Here is a 19,646-nt window from a genome sequence, read left to right on the forward strand (position 1 = left end):
AGGGGATCTAAAACAGAACATCAATGGGAGACCTTCTGTGTGGAGTTTGCATGTTCTCCCTGTGCATGCGCGGGTTTTGTCCGGGAACCATCCAAAAACATGCTTCATAGGTTAACTGGTTACTCTAAATTGTCCCTAGGTGTGTATGGGTGTGTGATTGCGGCCTTTGACAGACTGGGGACATGTCGCCAGACTGTCCGTAACCCCGAAAGAGACAAAAACGGGTTTAGAAGAAAAATTAGAAAACCATCCTTCTAACACAAGAGAGCGGAAAGACAATCTGCTTTAGGAACGGGTGAAAGAAAAATATCAAAAATATGAATAAATATTACTTTAAAATATTTATATATATTACCATATACAAATATATATATATATATACATATCTATATTTATATATATATAGATCTATCTATCTATCTATATAGATATTATTATTATTGGAAAATATAAAAGGATTGTCAAAAAACTATATCAAATATAATATCAATAAATAATATAAAAAAATACAAGATTTTTGCAGGTCGGTAAAACCTGAAGCAGAATTCCTCAGAAACTGCCAAAAGACTCACACACACATCTGTTTCCCTGTTTGCACAGCATTTCCATGTGGTGACAAGTCAGACACTGACTGACAGTGTGTCTGTCATTTGCCCTTTGCAGCCACAAAGCTCTGTTCTCCACCCCCACGTCAGACAATCAGCAGCGGGGGAAGTGATCACCCCATTGTGGGGCTTCATTACGCCCCGCTCCTAACAGTGAGTCAGGATCGACGGGATGACAAGGTCTTGTCCCCGATGTATAGCGGTCTGAGCGACAGCCAGTGGCGCCTCATGCATTATTCACTCCAAGAACGCGTGCCAGAAGCAATTTCTCAACACCCAGAATGCCATAATTGTTGACGGTCGGGATGCTAAAGGGCTAAAAGTTGAAAATTGAAAATGTGGAGGGGCTGTTTAGGGATGGAGGGGAGACAAAGCGCCGCGAGTCACTGGTCCTTTTGTGTCAGTACGATATAAAAAAAAGAAATAAAACCACAATAATTATTTCCGTTGATTGCACACATCAAACCATGGAGCGAAAATGTCTCTGCAATTATTTGCTGCACCTAGAAGGTCCAATAAGAAGAGTGCATATTGCACTGGGATTACACAAAGCACTTCTGATCATTCAGCATAATAGCCTCAATAAATGAAATTACTGGCGAAGAGTCTCCTTTGCTGATATTTTATTTATTTATCCTGAGGCGATTATTGATCTGTGGAACAGAAAGAAGATAAAGAAAAGCCACAACTCCCTGAGTGATCAGCCATGGTTTGAAATACAAATAAGTCTGAAACTGAGAAGAAGCAAATCACCAGAACATGAAAAGTAACACATATTCTGTTAAAAACATTTGTAGATGTCTCTGTTTAAAAAATGTACACAACTCACAATAAGTTGTATTGTTATTTACAGGAGTGCTCTTCCTAATTGGTCTGATTTTAATGAAAAGTTCCCTTTGATAGTACGAATAATGGACGAAAAGAAACACCATTTTCATTAGTTTGACATTTTTTACCCCGTAAATTAAGACTAAATAGCCCCAAATGAAAAAAAAATGACTATGTCAATAGCGGGTATTTCCACCATTTGACAGCAACGTTTCACGCTCCTTACTAGCCTCAGGATGTCGTTCTGAGGCGTTGCAATCTTCTGCAAGTGAAACATGCAGTTCTGCCAGGTGACTTTGTGGTGGGGGTGCAATGATCCAGGCTCTGCTTCATCTGGTCCCATATGTGCTCTATAGGGTTTAGGTCAGGGGAAATGAGGTACTCCCACTTCCTGTAGTGACAATTCTGGCACTATCATCCATGAACAGAAAGTTGATTGTGGAAATGAGGTATGATGATGGGTTCTATCATGTCTCTGAGGTAAGAACCTGCAGTGACTGAGACGTCTGCAATAACCAAATTGGTTTTGCATAGACTGGTGATGCCTTCCCAGACTGTTACTCCTCTTCCACCAAAGAAAACCCTGGGGACCATGTTGACCTCTGTGCATCGCTCGGACAGCAACATTTCTGCAGACTTTCTTGGTGGTGTCTTAGTATCATTGGAATTACCTGCAATGATCTTCTGGTATTCCAGTCAAAGCTGTTGTGAATGGTTTGTCTGGAAACCCCAGCACCCCCTGCATTTGGTAAACGGGCCTGCAGCTATGTGGCTTTTGCTACAGCATGTCTGAGGGCAGAGGTCCTAAGTACTGGTTATGGATGTGGCTCCACTCCTGGGTCTGTCACAAACTCTGCCAATACTTTTGTGTCTTGATGCAAGTCTGATGACGACACTTTGAATCAAGTTCACCTGCAAAAGCAGCCAGTGTCTTACCTTTATCTTCACCAACAGCGCGTCTATGGCTGTACCCAGCTCATGAACTTGCTTGGTCATCTCCTGCTTGCCCTCTTTCAGCCCGGTCACCACCTCGTTTAACCGCTCCATGTGCTTCTTAAGGTTTCGAACCTTCACCAGGCCGTTTATTCTGCCCCAAGAGAAGAAAATGCTCGTTAAAATCAGGAAACCTTCAATCTAAACAGAGTTTAGATGGATCAATAAAACCATTCTTAAAGAAAAATGTGGGACATGACTTTAATAGTTTAATACCTTTTATGTCAGTATCTCTAAAAAGTGTTTCTTTTTAAAAATTATATATATGTGTTTATAAATGTGGCTGAAAACCCCTCCGTGGTCCAATGTTTAGAATTGGATAAAAATAGACCGTAAAGCATTAAAACCAAGATGATTCTACATACCGACATACATTTTTGTCAGATATAGCAAAACAGCTTGATGTGTATTTCTGAGAACACACAGTGTACATTTGTCAGGGTTTGTGTTCTGCTGTTTTCTCTATTTTCGTTTGGATTCTGGGTTAAGCTGCTGCTTTTTTAAGGTCCGTTCTCCATTTGCATCCCGTTGATTCTTTGCTCTGGTGCCGGTTTGAGACGTGATGAAAGGGTTGCTCCATGTAAGACTTGTTCACAGAGGGTAGTGTGGATGTGTGGGATTATTATTGTACAACTGAAACTCTACACAATGGCAGTCTTTAACAGAACTGAGCAATTCAAATTAAAAAAAGAAAAACAAAGAACATTTAGTTAAAACTGGAAACCAAACCAGCATCAGGACAATATCAGCAAATCTGACTATAACTGTAAACAGAAGCTTTCCAATTTATTAGGGAAAGTACACTTAAAAAAAAAAGAGTTTCTGAAAACAGTCAGAAGAATATCGGTAATAATTTGAGTTTAGCTACCAATAAACTCAAATTATGTAAATCTCGGCTGTTACCGATACTGGCACCGATATATCGGCCATCCCTACTTTAAATGCAAAAATTATTTCAACTACAAATTTTTGTTTTTGTTTAATAAAATTATTGCAATTAGTGTTGTTGAAGCAGTTTGGTGAGCTTCAATCTTACTTGGTTGTATTGTGATTTTACAATTTAAAACAGTGATTAAAAATTAAATGATCTATTTCATATCTAATATTTAATTTGCTTTATTTCTAAATATAAACTTTATTGTTGAAATATTGTTATACAAATTATTAGTAATATCAATCTAAATCTGTAGATTAATTAATAGGAATTTCAGAATCTAGAGATTTGTTTATAATGTAGTGCTTTGATATTTTTTAATAAAGTAAAGTGCATTTCTTTCTAAATGTATTATTATTATTAAATCAGAATCATTTTTATTGTAATTTTAATTGTTAATTTGAACAAAATGGGAATACAAATCTCGCACATTGTGTGAGAAACTCACCGTGGCTTATGCTTCTTCTTACACAACCACATGCGGACACTCTTCTGAATCTTAATGCAGGCCACGGCTCTGTACCTCATTTTGTTTCGGACTGTTGGAAACAGCAAAGAAAATCTGCATCACTTTGCTTTATGGTTAGGAGCAAACAGAACCAGAGTGTAATCATGTATTGCGTAGGCCTGCTTTAATGGATTGAAACTTTCAGTCATGTGAAATGAAAGTATAGTTAAGTGTTGAAGTAAATAACCAAAGCCCAGAGTGCTCTGTTACAGCTGTAATGTAATTTCTTCAGATGCTTGCACACAAATATGCTGGGGCAAGGCTGCTCTCTGCTTCATGCTGGAAGTCGATAGCTTGGAACTGACTGTAAAGAGGAGCAGCTCCTCCTGGCTGGAGGCTACTCCTTTTAGTATTTCCAAGGAAACAAAAACAAAGAAAAAAAAGTGAAACAGTAACAGTCAAAAGACGGCCAAGAGGCCAGCTGAAACAGTCGCAAAATAACAGAAAAAAACGTAGTGGAGAATCTTTACTGGAATAAATAAAAATGTGTCTTAAGCTACGTACACACCTGACATTTGACAAGTTCAAGAACGAGCGTTTAGATCACGGTGTTCACACTGCATAAGTAGGGAGGGTCTTCTGTTAACTAGCACATGTCTGCCCCCTACAGCTGGAAGAGGCTTGGTGTGAAATGTCGAAGCGGTGCACATCTCACGCTGTGGGCACGAAACAGAAACGGTTTGGTTCATTGCTAGCATCCATGCAAAGGCGGATATGGATTGCCATCATCTCATGAGAGTGGCCTTGGTTTGTGTTTATGTAAAAAAACAAACACAGATGTCGTCAGACTCGAGTCTGGGTTCATCCGATAAACCAGCTACGCTCCGAGTTTGGTGAGTTTCACTGCATCACTACCACTGCAAAGTCCGTGGTTGGTCCTAGTTTAACATGGTTTAGTTGGCGACGTGCATTAAATGGCCACACGTTTTAATACGTAGAACCCGAAAAACGGTCGTAGAATTTTGTGTAGCTACACCTGAACCTTAGAGTTTTGAACGCAAAACCCTCAAACATGCGTTTATTACGACTTTTGAATGGAAGTGGTCGCATAAACAAGTGTTGGGGCGGTGTGAACATAGCTTAAGATTCATTTAAAAAAGTGGTGGAAAAGTTGGCATATTAAACCTACGTTTAATTACTGACAGGCAACACCATTGGACCTTCTTCCAGCGGCTGCACAACAACCACTTGTTGACCTTCTTCAGCAGCTCTGCAAGGTGGTCTGGATCAGACTTCATGATCTGGTCAAACTCTGCAAACTGATGGCCACAATAAAAAGGTTTTAGTTTGGTAACCTTATATGATATCGCTATCGCTAAGACCCACTCTGATGAAAATCCTGTTTTTGGTGTTTTTCGCATGTTTTTAAGCTTAAAATTCAATTTCTGAGTATTTCTTTATTCAGATCGCTGCGCAAATGAAAAATTGCTGTGACGTAGAAAATATGATGGGTGGGCCACAAGCTCATTGCTCTGAGCTCTCAGCAATGGGGAGGGGAAGGGGGGCGGGTTGCACCACACCAACAGTTCCACCCACAACTTAACTTCATATTAAACTCCTGCTGCTCTGCAGAAATTATGCCCTAGAAAACGTCACACGGTTATTGATTTTGGCTACAAAAGGGAAATTATTAAAAGGCCTCTGGGAACGCTTAGATGTAAAGATCAGAGTGGGTCTTTAAGTAATGATCGGCTCTTTTTTTTTTTTTACCTTTCCTGGGCGGAAGAACACTTTGGTCAATCCAAACTTGAAGTCATTATCATTTAGGCCGAGCGCTTTGAACAAAGCCTGAAGAGCACATTGAAATTCAGTGACACCACACCATTGCCTCCTGGAATAAGTTACTGAACCCAATAATTGGACTTTTTTAAACAGAACGTGGTTATTTAAATTCAGATGCATGACTTTTACAGTTAGAGGAGAGTGCTCAGCTTATGCACCTTACAAAAGAGGCGTGGATTCAGCCGTGTGAGCTTCTCTGGCATGTACGCCTTGTACATGTTGTAGAGCTCATGGAAGGGGGCTCTGGAGGGGAACCCCCCCTGCATCAGGTCCAACACTGACACCATTCCTGGACGAGACAAACACACGGAGGCGATATGGAAATGAGACTTCTCTGTCTGCACCGCAGCACCACATCAGAGCTTATTGTGGGAAATCAAGCATGATGGGAAGAAGTCCATTACTTCAAATGCACTGCAGGGATGGGGGTTTGCATTGACTTCCAAATGAATGGAATCTGAACAATAACAACAGTTTAGGTGGAAATGTTTACATACGCTACAGCAAAAAAAAGCCTCCATAACTCTGTAAAAGCTACATCATCAAAAAATTGTTTGTTTTTCATGGTATTATTATGATTTTAAACCCTTTGAAGAAATTTACAAAAAAAAAAAATGTAAACATTTTTTATTGAGATTGAGACACATTTAATTTGGTAAGTCATAGCTCACAACAATGTTAGTTTAAGATGAGAAATTTTGATAAGTGTTCAGGAAAAAAGTATCTAATTTACCCACTGTTTGAAATCTGACACACATTTTTAACGAGGCGTAAACTGTATTATAGAGAATTGATTATCCAAATATTTTGCATTCTTTCAATATAGCAAGTTACAAAATCTACAACAATAGATGAGTTATTCTCACCATGAAGTCTTAAAAATTAGCTAAAAATACATAAGCCATTGTGAAAAACAGCAACATGAAATAAAAACAAAGCTACTTTGGAAAATATTGTTTTTGAAATCCAAGGTTCTGAAAAAAGACGTAGAATTATAATAATATTCAACATGATTAAAATTAATATTTTAAAATGCTGTTTTAAAATAATGAACAGGTTTTTAAAGCAAAATGAAATATATTGAACAATATAATGGCTAATTTAAAATTTGTGTGCATGTTTTTCACAATTTCATGATCTTTTTATATATTTATGAGAGATTTATTGGTTGATTGTTTATTTGCATGAGGCCATATTTATTTATTTAATTAAATATTTATTTATTCAATTATGAACAGTATAGGACTCCATAATTTTATAGCAGAAGCCATTTTGAAATAAAACAGGAAAAGCTTTTCTAGTGCCCCTAGTGGAATGACGATGAACTACAGGGCGAAAAACATGGACCCAGTTCTATACAATGTATGGATGGGTGTTTGGGGGAAATCAGAATCACGCTTATAAGAAAAGGGTTTTATAAAAGCATTTTTCAAATAATTATAAAATATCACATAATTATCAAATAATTAACAATTATTATTAACATTATTATTAAAAATTATTATTATGTACCAGCACACTGCAGCTGTGAGAGGATTAGAGCTCCTTCAAAATGGTGGCTGACCATCTTCAGGTTGGGCTTCACACACCGAATGAAACTTGAGCCCTACAAAAAACAAATACATAAAACCAATGACACAAAACCTGTACTTTACATTAATGCTTAGTCTGACACAACTGTGCTTAACCCTCAGTCCTTGAACTTACCGGAGACATGTCTATGAAGACTCTCATTCATCCAGGTTGGTTAGAGGCTGTCATCTGGACTTGGTTTTTAAAGTTAGAATACGTTTCACCTCTTATCCAAAAGGCTTTGTCAATTCTTCAGAATTCAAAAAGTCCAGATGACAGCCCCTAAACCTACTACAAACTTACCGGAGAGTTTTCCAATCACGTCAGCTAATTACAATGACGCAGGAATGAAACTCAACCCCCTAATGGCATTGTTTTCAATAAATTTTAACCTTTCAATTGGTTTTCCGCTTTGACATTTTGGGTTTAAACCAAACAAGAGTTACGACACATAACTGTGATACTTCTTGGAACTTTTATTTCCCTTTTTTTTACCTTGTCTTTGTGGATTAACACATTTTTATGTTCTACATGTTTCATCTATGTTCTAAAACATACACGCTATCTGATCTCAATTTTTGTGAATTTAAAGTAAAATAAACGACAATATTTACCACTCGGAATTTAGTTTTTTTCTTTAACAGTGTCAGGTTTATTGAAGAATTACTGTGCAATATAATCAAAAACATATCAGTAAAAATTATTGCCACAAAAAATGTTGTGAAGATGAATTAATCTAGCCAATTGTTGGGTGGAAAACGAAGCTCAAACTCATTCCTTACTGCTAAGGGTTAACACAACCGGCTATAGAAACAAAAGCACATCATTGTAGTCTCAAAAAGGTTGAATGAACTTTGAAATGAATGAAAGCGTTTTTACTCACTGTGCTTCGAAGCTTTTCAAGCAGCAGGTTTAGCTGAGTCTGTTTGAGGAAGGAGAGAAAAATTAGCAGTTTGAGTTTTGTTTGTTAGGAAATTCATAAAAAAATGTAGTTGTATTAAGAGAACACAAATCCAGCCTTAATTAAAAGAGAAATATCTGAAAACTAAAAGATAAAAAAGGCATTTCCTTGCCAAAAATGTAAAAAATGCATTCAAAAGCTTCATTGTCTTCATTCTTTTCTCTATGCTGACTTTTGTACTTGTTTATTCTCAAGCTAATTTCAACAGAAGAATTTTTCAAATTAAAAAAGAAGGCATTGAGAACTCTAAAAATAGAGCTTAAATGAAAGAAAAAGAGGATTGTTTTATGTTGAGCCGCAAAAAAACCCATATAGATGTTCGAATTCAAAGAAATTTATTTAAAAATGCATATGGTTGAGTTATTGTTATCCAAATATAAAGAGCTTTGACGGCCACTCCAACCTTGAATTTGTTGCCAACGCTGATGAAGCTGAGCTTGCCCGCCTTCTGTTTGGAGTCCTTGAGGGTGCTGGAGTTCTCAAACAGTTGCCGAACAAATTTGTCTTTTGATTCGCACACTAAACTCTCCAAGGACATGTGGAGTGCGTCATTATTCTTCTCCACGAACCGTGTCTGTCAACACACACACACACACATACGCCTTTACGTCCAATTGTGTTGACGCCAGCATTTCGTATATATTGATAAAGTACAACACAGATGAAGAATGAAAGAATGAAAGTCCTTTCACTTAAACCAAGCTTCTTTGTTTTGGAGGAAATTTGATCGAGATCTGTATTTACACAAAATACGGTGAATAATAATAATAATAATAATACTGTTGCGAGCGTGCACACTTCAGAAAAATATGCTGAAAATATAATGGTACACAAATTGAGATATACTTGATATTAAATATTACAGTTTCATAGCAGACAGCTCCAGCAAAGTGTCTGATGATGAAGCCTTCGTCATCGCGAAGATTCCTGTGGACGGTTAGTTTCGACTTCCTCGGAACCTAAAAAAAAGAGCAAAAATTAATAATTTTTTCATAAAAAAATGTGTACAAATGGGCCACATTGAACTCCAGGGCTGTGTTCAAATTCGAGGGCTGCGATCTTCCTGGGCGGCATTTGTACGCCGTTTACGTCATCGTGAGGGGACATATTCAAATTTAACGACTCCTTCAAATTGAGTCAACGAATACGGCCTGGTCTGGTGTATCCTTCTATGCTGTCCGTATCCCAAGATGCATTGCAGCCGAACCCGGAGATTTTCTGACAGCAATGGCAGACGTGAAGCGGCACGCAGAGTTGGAGATAATCACATTTTTCTTATTTTTTTAATTACATCAAATAAACCAACTTTTAAGCTCCATGCCTGGTTCTCTACTCCTTTCTGTTTGGGACTCATGGTTACTAAGTGACAGGACATTCGCCGATGTAACGGCTGGAATTATCTAAAGGCTGGACTCGTCCAAATTCATAGCCATTAACATCCGACCGATTTGCTCGACGAAAGACCCGGCCAACACCGAGCGGGTTGGTCGGGTCCATTGAAAGATGCAGCTCTCCAATATAGGCACACCCTGGGTCAGCGTACATCTGTTAAAAAGTCAACAAAAAGCCAAACGCTAATTAAAAAACGGTGTTACCTTAAACTTTCCTTTTTTTTAATTTTTTTTTTAGGATAACTTGTTTCTTATTGTCTAGCATGCAAGCAGAATGCGTGACACATTCATCCATTCCCTCAAAAGTCTGAATTTAAACCTATAAAAGTGATGTATGCCAAAACAAGTCATAAAAAAATACTATTTTCTTCTTTATTCTTTTAAATAACTGAAAAACTTTATTCAAGCAGTGACAACAACATGGCTGCAGCCATATAAAGCCCCGATGGCTGTTAAGGATACCTTACCAAAAGGATTTTGTACTTGCAGATATGAGGCAGACCGTCTTAGCAACAGAGACAGTAACAGGAGGGGGGGATGGGGGGCTAAGGCCGCAATATTTCACACAACTGCTCAAACAAACTGGAAAAGTAAACGCGAACACAACGCGTGTTTTCATCTATTGAATGAACAAGAAAGCGAGGACAAGTGTCCGACCGTGAGCCTGAAGTGCTCTTTGTGCTTGCTGTGGATTGCCAGTGCAAAGTGCTGATCACTGGGCTGAGGAAGACGGTTCTCTTCATCCAAGATGTCTAAAATTCCCACCGTCTTGGCCTCCACTAGATCTGAAAACAACACAATGAATCATTTCTCTTGTCTGTTCATTTAAACCTTCTGAAAAATCTGTCAAAACTACAGGGCTTAAATTGGTTAATCTATTTGGAACTGATAAATGATAAATATTTTTTACTCCTCTGTGGGCTATTGTTAAAAAAAAAACAGTTAAAATTATTAAAAGAAATTGGGATGACTTGGATCAGACTAGACTGATGCAAATGCTTATAAAAATGAATTCATAACTAACATGAAATATTTGAGTTTTTCTGCAGTTTTTTGTAAAAAAACAAAACAAACAAAAAACAATCTGTGTTTTAAACTTTAAATTAACTCTGAATAATTTAAAGTAGAACAAAAAGACAGTATACAACAAACAAACTATCCAGCTTCTTTGGTCTAACATTTGATAGCAATTCATTGATTCTGACAAAACAAAACAAAAAACAGCTTATTTTGTTGGTACTTTGGGAACAATATTGATGAGTTTTCTATCGAGCATGTCTGAAGTGAAAGTACAAAAAATAAAGAAATTGTAGCAAAGAAATAGTTAAAATGTCCAAATGAAACAGTAATTAGTGGCAACGAGATAATTATACCATGAAAACCCAATAGTCTGCTAATTATTCTTATTGATATAATTTATGGTGTGTTGGAAAACGGATATAGATTAAATATAGATGATAGACAGACTGAGTATTATTTTAGGATGATCGAGGAACAAATCCATTGTGAAAAGCTTTGAAGAGATTCATCATTTCCCCAAAGACATCTGACCATGATATTGTTTACACCAGTGGCTACTGAATGTATTAACATTATTGTTAGTATTTCATGGCAACAAATGAGTAATTAGTACACACAATTTCATTAATTTGTGGCCACGGATATATATTTTCAGTACAATCAAAAAGTTCCTTGGCCACCGATTAATTATTGTGTTTGTGCAAGTTAAAAAGTGTCCACATGTTGGTATGTTATTGCCTATTTGAGGCCAAAAATTCATATTTTTTTCATACAAATAAACAATTTCGTGGCCACGAATTAGTACTTTGTACAAATGATCAAATTTATAGTTGCAAATTAGTATTTTGTTTGCACAATTTTACTATTTTGTGGACACGAATTAGTATTTTGTTTGTATGAGGCTACAATCTTTTTATTTTGTGTACCACGTCAACAGATGGGAAGTTTTTTTGGTAAATTTTGCTGATAAAATCTAGTACTTTTTCAATACCTCATGCTTAGCTGACATCTGCACGCCAGAATAAAGTAATCTTGAAGTAATGATATTGTTGAAAATATGCAAAAAGAGGCCTTCAGCTCTCATCTCTCTGCCCAGCTGTTGGACAGGACAAGTTTAAAAAAATTAAAAATAAAAATAAAATATGCAAATTGTCATATGTGTTAAGTTTTAAAATAAACAGCACTTTCACATTTTCTAACACTAGATCATCTTGAAGTCGTCGAATGCTTTCAGCAGTCTTCGGCAAAGCACTCCCTTTGAATACAACAAGTTTGAAGAGTTTGCCGTTTCTTTATTCGAATGCACAAAACATGCTCATCAGGATGCTCATTTAGCCGCACATTTTTGAATTATTCATCCGCCATTATGCTTACAAAATAATGTGCAGACCAAGGACCTTGGGAAAAAAAAAGGGTCTGAATGAACAAGCACCTGCGCATAAATCCTGAAGATTGATGAGTGAATTAATGGCCACCTCAAATGGTCATTTGCAAGTCATAAATGTTGTTCACTGCTGTCCGTTAGCAACACACCTGAACCAGCACAGCCTTTGAAATACAAATCCCCCTGCTTTACCCTGATTGGTGGACTGCGTCATCCTAATAATTCGTTTCAGGGCAGGACATAAGCTTAACAAGTGGGTATAATTTCTGCGGCTTCTCATTTCACAAAAGAGGCCATCAAATCCAGAAAATACTGAGCGCGCTCTATGCAGACAGGGATAGGCTGGCTATGAGGATGAAAAGCAGTCAGTATTTTTGTCCCCCCCCCCACTCTGAAGTGGATCATGGAGGAATGGCTGTGATGACTGGCATGTGGGTGAGGTAATAATACACTTGAACCAAGCATGGTACATCTGATGTGTGTGGGAAGCACAGACAGCCATATCTTCGGCACAGCTTGTTGCATTTTTGCTGCTAATACTGATCATCCCAGGCATGGCCAGATATAGGCATGGGCAAAGGGGGCTAATGCCCTCCCAAATGATGTGTGCCCCCCCCCAACGGAAAGGAAAAAGAAAAAAATCCCAAAAAAGATAAAACATTAAATAAAATTAAGACAAAAACAACTTAGGGGTGGATGGACTTACAAATAGGCAGATATAAAAAGAAGATAAATGCAGCCTCAACAGGGCACAAGCCAGTGTCCTGTGCCTGTCCCATGCCCGGTAAATGTAGAGCGAAGTATCAGGAAGAACATTGGGCATAAAACTTGTAAAACGTATTAAATAGATCAAGGGAGAAGATAGATTTATGGATGAATAAACTGATATGGTAATGTGGTTTTTTAAGCATTTTAGGGGCTTGAGGGGATCTGACACCCCAAACTCTAAGCACACCCTGACTTGTCCCTCCTGATATTCTATCTGCACCTCATAGTGGGGTTAGCTAAATGCAGGCCTGATCCCAGGATGTTGATCTGACGACCTACAAAAAATCAGCCTCTACAGAAGGCATTTTTTTGGATTTTGGTTTAGCTTAGTATGTGGTGTTAATTCAAAGTTTGCATGCATGACAGGAAGTGTGGAACTTACCTATGCAGTCCTGGTTATCAACATAATGCACCTCATTCACTCCCAGCCCCTCCTTTTGATAAAGTTCTTGCTCCTATATTTATCAAGCATAAGAAATATAACACAATTTAAAAAAGAAAAACTATTTTTTCCAATTATATAAAAGTCAAATCAAAACCACAACAATTTTAATAACAAAGAGATAAAAAAAAAAAAAAAAACGTGTTAGCAACTGTGATATCAATAACTGATTTGGGAAACAATATGAGCACACAATAATTAACAAGCCCCCAGAGAAATTTAAACTCTGACAAAAGTGCACCAGAGAGATGGACGGAAAATGAGAAAGCCAGCAACTTCTTCCTGGATCACATTTGGCGACATGATGTGGCGTGTTTCCCAGCATGAGCATAACCGCACACCGCATCATCTCAATCCACCGGATGCTCACCCACCTCCTTCAGTATGCGCTCGTTGAAGAACTGCTGCAGTTTCTCATTGCAGTAATTGATGCAGAACTGCTCAAAGCTGTTGTGCTCAAAATACTCTGAGGGCAGAAGAGAAAAAAAACAAAAAAAAAACATTCATTTCAATTAATTTCCAAAATAAAACGATTTGCTAAGCCTGTGTATATTAATTATGGCAGAAGGAAAATGCTCTCTCAAGCCAGAACGCTGGAAAGGAAGTGCATTCGGGCATTTCAATGAGGAAAAACACATCCCTTTATTAGATTTGATTCCAGAAAAAGCTTTGCAAAATGCATCTCATAAGGATAAAATGATTTTGAATTTGTGTTTTTTACGAAGCATAAATCGTGGGTTGGATGTTAAATGAACCATTTTTAGTTTCTTTTGATCTTAAACACATTCCCAGTCGACTTTTAATGAAGATTATGATGTTTTTAGCCAAGTTTTTTTTTAAATCGTTTTCTAGGACATAGTATGGGCAGAGTGGCAGTAGTTTATTAGAAATTCACTTCTGAGTTGTGGGCGGGACTGTTAGTGTGGAGCAACCCTGTCCCTTCTTCCCCCCTTCATTTCTGAGAGCTCTCTGTTTACAGCCCCTCATAGCCCCAACCTAACATTACAGTGGCAACAAAAATAGCATTTGACGGTTAAACCAGGCCGAACTTTGACCAATCAGGTACTCGGATTTGGTAGTGATGAAAGGGTGACGTCCCCTTTAATTCACAGAAGTGCCAATCATTTGAAAACTGATCATGAAACAGAAACAAATAACTCTGGTTTGTCCCCAGCGGAAATTATATGACACCAAGTCTTTCATATATCAGAAAAGAGCTGTGAAAGAAAAAGATTCATGAAATTTGCACCGCTTTGACCCTTCCAACTGTGTGTGGTAAACATGCACTAGTAAACAGTGGAAAAGTCAGAAGAAGCCCCTCCCTGCTTGTCCAATGTGAACATGGACAGCATGGCCTGTATATAATAACGTGCTAAACGTAGCCTCAGAATAGAGCCCAGCAGGGAGCTTGTGTCATATTGTAAACAGCGTTTTTTCATCTGCTCCTGATTCACAACAATTTCAACAAAGAAATACTCAAGGCCCGTACACACCGGGACGAATTTTGCGCACGATTTTCGCCGACGTTTAACGCCTCGTGACTAAACAAAGGACACCGAAATCTATTCTACCAATGAGAATGGCGCTTTTGCACACGTGTCTGGAGCTTCTGAAGTTACAGTAAAACACAACTTGGGGGCGCTCAAACACAAAACTGCCTTGCTGAACATACATACCAGCGAAGAAGATAGACACCGAGTTGCATCTACACAGCCGCGAAGAAATAATGACGGACATTCTAAAATATCCCCGCACCAAGCACCAGTTGGAGCAACTGGTGCTTGAAATATTCACGTTTTCTTTGTATTATTCTGACAAGCGCGTAAATACTTGCTCTGTCCTTCTGAGGGAAAAGCGAGTTTAAGAAGCGTAAAGTTGCGCAGCGCCACCTTGTGTACAGGAGTATTTCTGTTTACATTCAGCGCCATCTAATGTCAGGGAATGAAATTGCATGTTCGCTCGGCTCATCGTCAGCGAAAATCGCCTGGGTGTGAACACAAAAAACGTGGCGAAAAACGCTGGCGAATAACGCCTGGCGAATATTCGTCCCGGTGTGTACGGGCCTTCAGAATGCATTTTTAATCTCAGTTTTCTTTACCATGTCTTCCATCATTAGAAAAATGCCACGAGAACATGTAAGAAACATCATTTTCATTGGAGTGGGTCTTAACCCATAAGAACCCAGACCCATTTTTCCTTCAAAGTAAAATTATGAAGAATATATCAAAAACCAAGTGGAGCACAGATCACATTTCTGATATTTTTCTGTTCCACTGATGTCAGCATGGATTCTTATGGGTTAAAAAGTCATTTGGCTAAATCTGCAATAATGTGACAGTTTTCAAAAATGCACGTGGAATTACCAAATCCGGCAATGTCCAACACGCCAATGAAGTTGGAGGAGGCCTGGAAAGGGAAGCACTGGTTGACTCGCTTGACCACGTGATCAAAGAGGCGACTGTACACCGCTTTGGCCAAGGCGTCCCGGGCATTGTTCGCCTGCTCCACCTTTAGAGGCACCCTGGAGAGACGCACAAAGTGGGACAGTGAGAGAAATCGGAAACTGGGACATGCTAGTCTCTTATTAAGCCTCTCTCTTCTATTTATTTATTTTCTTTTTTCATTCAACCCCGTTTCTCATGTGGAAGCAAATATTTTGTTGCATTCCTGTGCCACTTTTTTTTTTTCTTTTTTGAGGGCAGGATGGCCTCCACATTTTGAGTCCAAGCTGGGAAATGGTTTAAAAATTGAGATTCTTGAGACAAAATACTAAAGATAAACTAAGAGATGAGCCTCAAACTCTACTGTAACCTCCAACAGAACTTACACGCCGTTTCTTTTGGTTGAAATTATTTAAATGAGTTGACTCATTTGACAATATTTTACTGTCAAATAAAATTTTAGAAAACTTAATCCATTACAAAAACTTTTGATCTGTTTATGCTCTAACTGAATGATCAGTAACTTACAGACTCTGTTACATCCCTCCACCCCCTTTCTGTTATCCTCATCTTCCCTGGGGGGAGGTTGACGGTGGATTTGTCTGTCGGTTTGATTTGTCTTAGTAACAAAGACAGCCCCCCCCCCCCTTCGCTCCACCTCCTCCCCAAACACATGGGGGGGGGGGGGGGGGCTTCACTGTACTGCAGCCACGCTCCCCTGTCTTCTCAGATAAAGCCTGCATTATTAATGGGGAGAAAACACTTCCAGGCCGGCCCGGCATCTGGCCCCTTTTGAAATATTCATCTAGGAAAACCTGGTCCCATCACTCAAACACCCCCCACCCCTCACCTCAACATACACGAGTCAATACAGAAAACTCCCTTCATGTTTCTTTTATATCTGCATGGAAACATTAGTAACGTAGCATCATAATCAATTCTAATTCTAATGAGTTTAAATGTATGTATTCATGAATTATATGGATTGATGGAGTGGGGGTGGGGAGTTAATGCCCTTTTTAGTCAACAAATTCAAAGGTGCTCAAACTTTTTGCTCTGAATCTTACTTGATAACTGTGCCTTTGGCGCCCCCTGCTGTAGTAAGCATGACTCTGGTTGTGAGGCTGACCCTCAGGTCGTCCTTATCCAAGCCCAACAGATCGGCACAGTACTCCAGAGTCTGATCCGAGTGGTTCTTTAAGATACAACCGCCTGAAACAAAAGAAGAAAGCAATCAAATAAGGCCTCAAATCTATAAATAAGAATTGAGGTTTAGTGTGAAATGTTTTGAATTAACATCATCTCCACCAATAAGTAAGAAAATAATCAGCATAAGAATATTTTTTTGAATTTTCTGTCTAACATCTCAGTTTCAGTCAACAGTTGGCCTGTTGGACTTCACTGCAGGGGATGAGCGACATCTTTACTTTGCCTGCTTATTGTCTATAACATTAGAAATCCAATGATGGTTGCTATGGCAACGCAGCCTTCCTTAACTGTGGTGTTAGACAAGAACAAGGCTTTAAAAAATGTATTTTTTTAAACATTTGTTTAAAATGCAAGTTTTTTGTCCATTTCTAAGAGCCTATGAACACATTTAAATGCAGAATTTATATATATTTTAATATACTTGCATGATCTTGAACCATTCCTGAAAAATTATCCTGAAATATAACTTAATGCAACATGATAAAAAGATTAAAACTATCATAAGTAAGGGATTTATGCTCTTTTTTTCTTTTTGCTTTTGTAGCTGCCACATTTGGACAGATCAACCTGCACATCTGCACATATTTGTGATTCTAATCTCTGATTCACCTGAAGAACTCCCCGTTTCCTCAAAGTCGATGTTGCCCAGGTGCAAAACGCCAGAGACGACCCGGAACAGGTCCAGCTTCTCCGTGTCATCCAGACCAATCTTCTTCATGGCAACACACATCCTGTTGAAATCTCCCTGATCGTCCACAAGAGGGTCCTTCAGAGCGCCCAACTTCAGGTGCTGGGAGAGGAAAACCCCACAGGAAAATAAAAAGCTGAGTTTAAAACCTGATTCACAAATAATATACATAGAGTTAAAACATTTTAAAAAGTCCTAAAGGGCAGATCTGAAACTCTCACATCAAAATAAAATCACATTATTAAAACCATGCAGATGCTGATTATGCAGATAGACAGATGCTGAAACAAGACTTGGAAAATGACAGAGCCTCAGTAATAATTAGAAATGTGAAAGCCTGAGTGATGAATGTAAACAGAAGTGCTGTGAATATTAATATGGAAAAGAAGTACTGGAAATAAACTGAACAGCACTTTACGACTGATAATTAGACACTAAATTATAAGATTAATTATTCACAAATTAAATTGTCAAGAGTTGTCTAAAATGATTTTCCTCATTTCACGCTAAACCAACAGACTGCTGTTTGACGCTTGAGTCTGTTGAGTTTATGCTAACGTTCTTACCCTTTTCAGAAATAGGAAAGAGTATAATTTCACAAATAAAAACTCTGCAAAGTGGAACAAACCACACAAATCCAAACCTAAGTTATTCATGCAAAAAAAACAAATACACACTTAATGAAGAAAAAACGGCATAAAGAAGGAAAAAAACAAACATCACCTTATTGTCCTGTAGGTTAGAAACGGAGATGACAGGTGACATAATGAGTAATATTAGTTTAAAATGGGGCTTCTGAAACCTCATCCTTGAAAAGTCTATAAACACATAAAACTAACTTCAGTTTAATAACGGCTCATGAGAAAAATATGCGCGGTGGTGTAGTGGTTAGCACTCCCGCCTCACAGCAAGATTCAAATCTGGACTTGGACCTTTCTGTGGGAAGTTTGCATGTTTTCCCTGTGGTTTTCTCCTGGCACTCTGGTCTTCTCTCACAGCCCAAAAATATACTTCATATGTTTATTGGAGAATGTGTACATGTGTAGTTGTGTGGCCATGGACTGGCAACCCTCCTTCACACATTAGTTGTTGGGTTAGGCTCCAGCAGCCCTGTGACCCCGCAAGGGTTTTAGCGGGTTTAAAAGATGAATGGATGGAAACATTTGAAGAAGATTATAAAAAAAACTATCCAAGAATCCGAAGTGTTTCTGATGCATCCATTTGGTTATGAAATAGATTCTCAAATCAGGATTTTTTTATGTTCAGAAAATGTTTTAAAAAAATCCCAAACAAAATATTAGGAACTCTGAACACTAGCCTGTTGGAAAAGATAGCACAAAAACAAAACTGAAAGTCCCACTCCGACCATCTTTTGAAGTATTTTCAAAGCGTTTCCAGTGGTCTTTTAATTACCATATCATGTTTTTAGTCAAAATCAAAAGGGTTTTCTAGGACACTGTTTCTGCAGAGCGGCAGGAGTTCATTTGAAACTCGCCTCTGAGTTGTGGTGCAGAGCAACCCCGCCCCTCTTACTCCCCGTTGCTGAGCTGATTTCGTGCTCTCTCGCTAGTTTGCAACCCCTCATAGCCCCAACCTGGTGCAACCAAATTGGTGACCAACATCAGAGCTATCCAGCCGTACAGTTTTGAGCCAGATGCAAGCTCAGACATGGAAAATGAAGACATGGATCTTGTTGTGTTCAAGTGGATGGATCAGAGCAGGGAGCAGAGCAGAGCAGGGAGCTCGTGGCCCCCCCAGTGTATTTTCTGCATCACAAATACAACCTTTTTCAAACGGCATTTTCTCATCTGCTCCTAATTTGCAACAATTTGAAAAAAAAAGGAATACTCAATTGCAATTTTGGGCTTCATTTTCTTAATATATGTTTTCCATCATGAGAAAAATTGTAAAAATATGTTTTTAAGCGGAGTGGGTTTTAACTGGAGACAGAAACAGCAGCAACTAAAATAAGTGTTAATTCGTTCCAGTACACATCCGGAAAATGCCAAACAGGTTTGGGCCTTTGGGGCTGGTGTGTCCTGTGATCTCTCCCTCACACTACCTCTGATCCTCTATGAGTCTCCTGAACCTCAGAATATCACAAAAGAATAAACTGAGAG

General features: G+C 38.4%; 1 protein-coding gene across 3 annotated transcripts in view; it reads right to left on the minus strand.

Annotated features, from left to right (window-relative positions):
* The window catches only part of LOC101175525 (unconventional myosin-VI), a 47,364-nt gene that overhangs the window by 15,244 nt on the left and 12,474 nt on the right, over nucleotides 1-19,646 (minus strand). For all 3 annotated transcript variants that reach the window (XM_011490323.3, XM_004082529.4, XM_020713883.2), the window contains exons 11-25: nucleotides 17,448-17,628; nucleotides 16,697-16,841; nucleotides 15,552-15,709; nucleotides 13,563-13,654; nucleotides 13,129-13,201; nucleotides 10,232-10,359; nucleotides 9,047-9,142; nucleotides 8,587-8,757; nucleotides 8,106-8,144; nucleotides 7,163-7,256; nucleotides 5,809-5,939; nucleotides 5,579-5,656; nucleotides 4,998-5,127; nucleotides 3,809-3,899; nucleotides 2,370-2,520 (exon numbers count right to left, since the gene is read on the minus strand). In XM_011490323.3, the coding sequence (XP_011488625.1) occupies nucleotides 2,370-2,520; nucleotides 3,809-3,899; nucleotides 4,998-5,127; nucleotides 5,579-5,656; nucleotides 5,809-5,939; nucleotides 7,163-7,256; nucleotides 8,106-8,144; nucleotides 8,587-8,757; nucleotides 9,047-9,142; nucleotides 10,232-10,359; nucleotides 13,129-13,201; nucleotides 13,563-13,654; nucleotides 15,552-15,709; nucleotides 16,697-16,841; nucleotides 17,448-17,628 (1,758 nt within the window). The remainder of the gene's footprint in view (nucleotides 1-2,369; nucleotides 2,521-3,808; nucleotides 3,900-4,997; nucleotides 5,128-5,578; nucleotides 5,657-5,808; nucleotides 5,940-7,162; nucleotides 7,257-8,105; nucleotides 8,145-8,586; nucleotides 8,758-9,046; nucleotides 9,143-10,231; nucleotides 10,360-13,128; nucleotides 13,202-13,562; nucleotides 13,655-15,551; nucleotides 15,710-16,696; nucleotides 16,842-17,447; nucleotides 17,629-19,646) is intronic.

Source organism: Oryzias latipes, chromosome 22 (genome assembly GCF_002234675.1).
Source record: "Oryzias latipes chromosome 22, ASM223467v1".
NCBI classification, from domain to species: Eukaryota; Metazoa; Chordata; class Actinopteri; order Beloniformes; family Adrianichthyidae; genus Oryzias; species Oryzias latipes.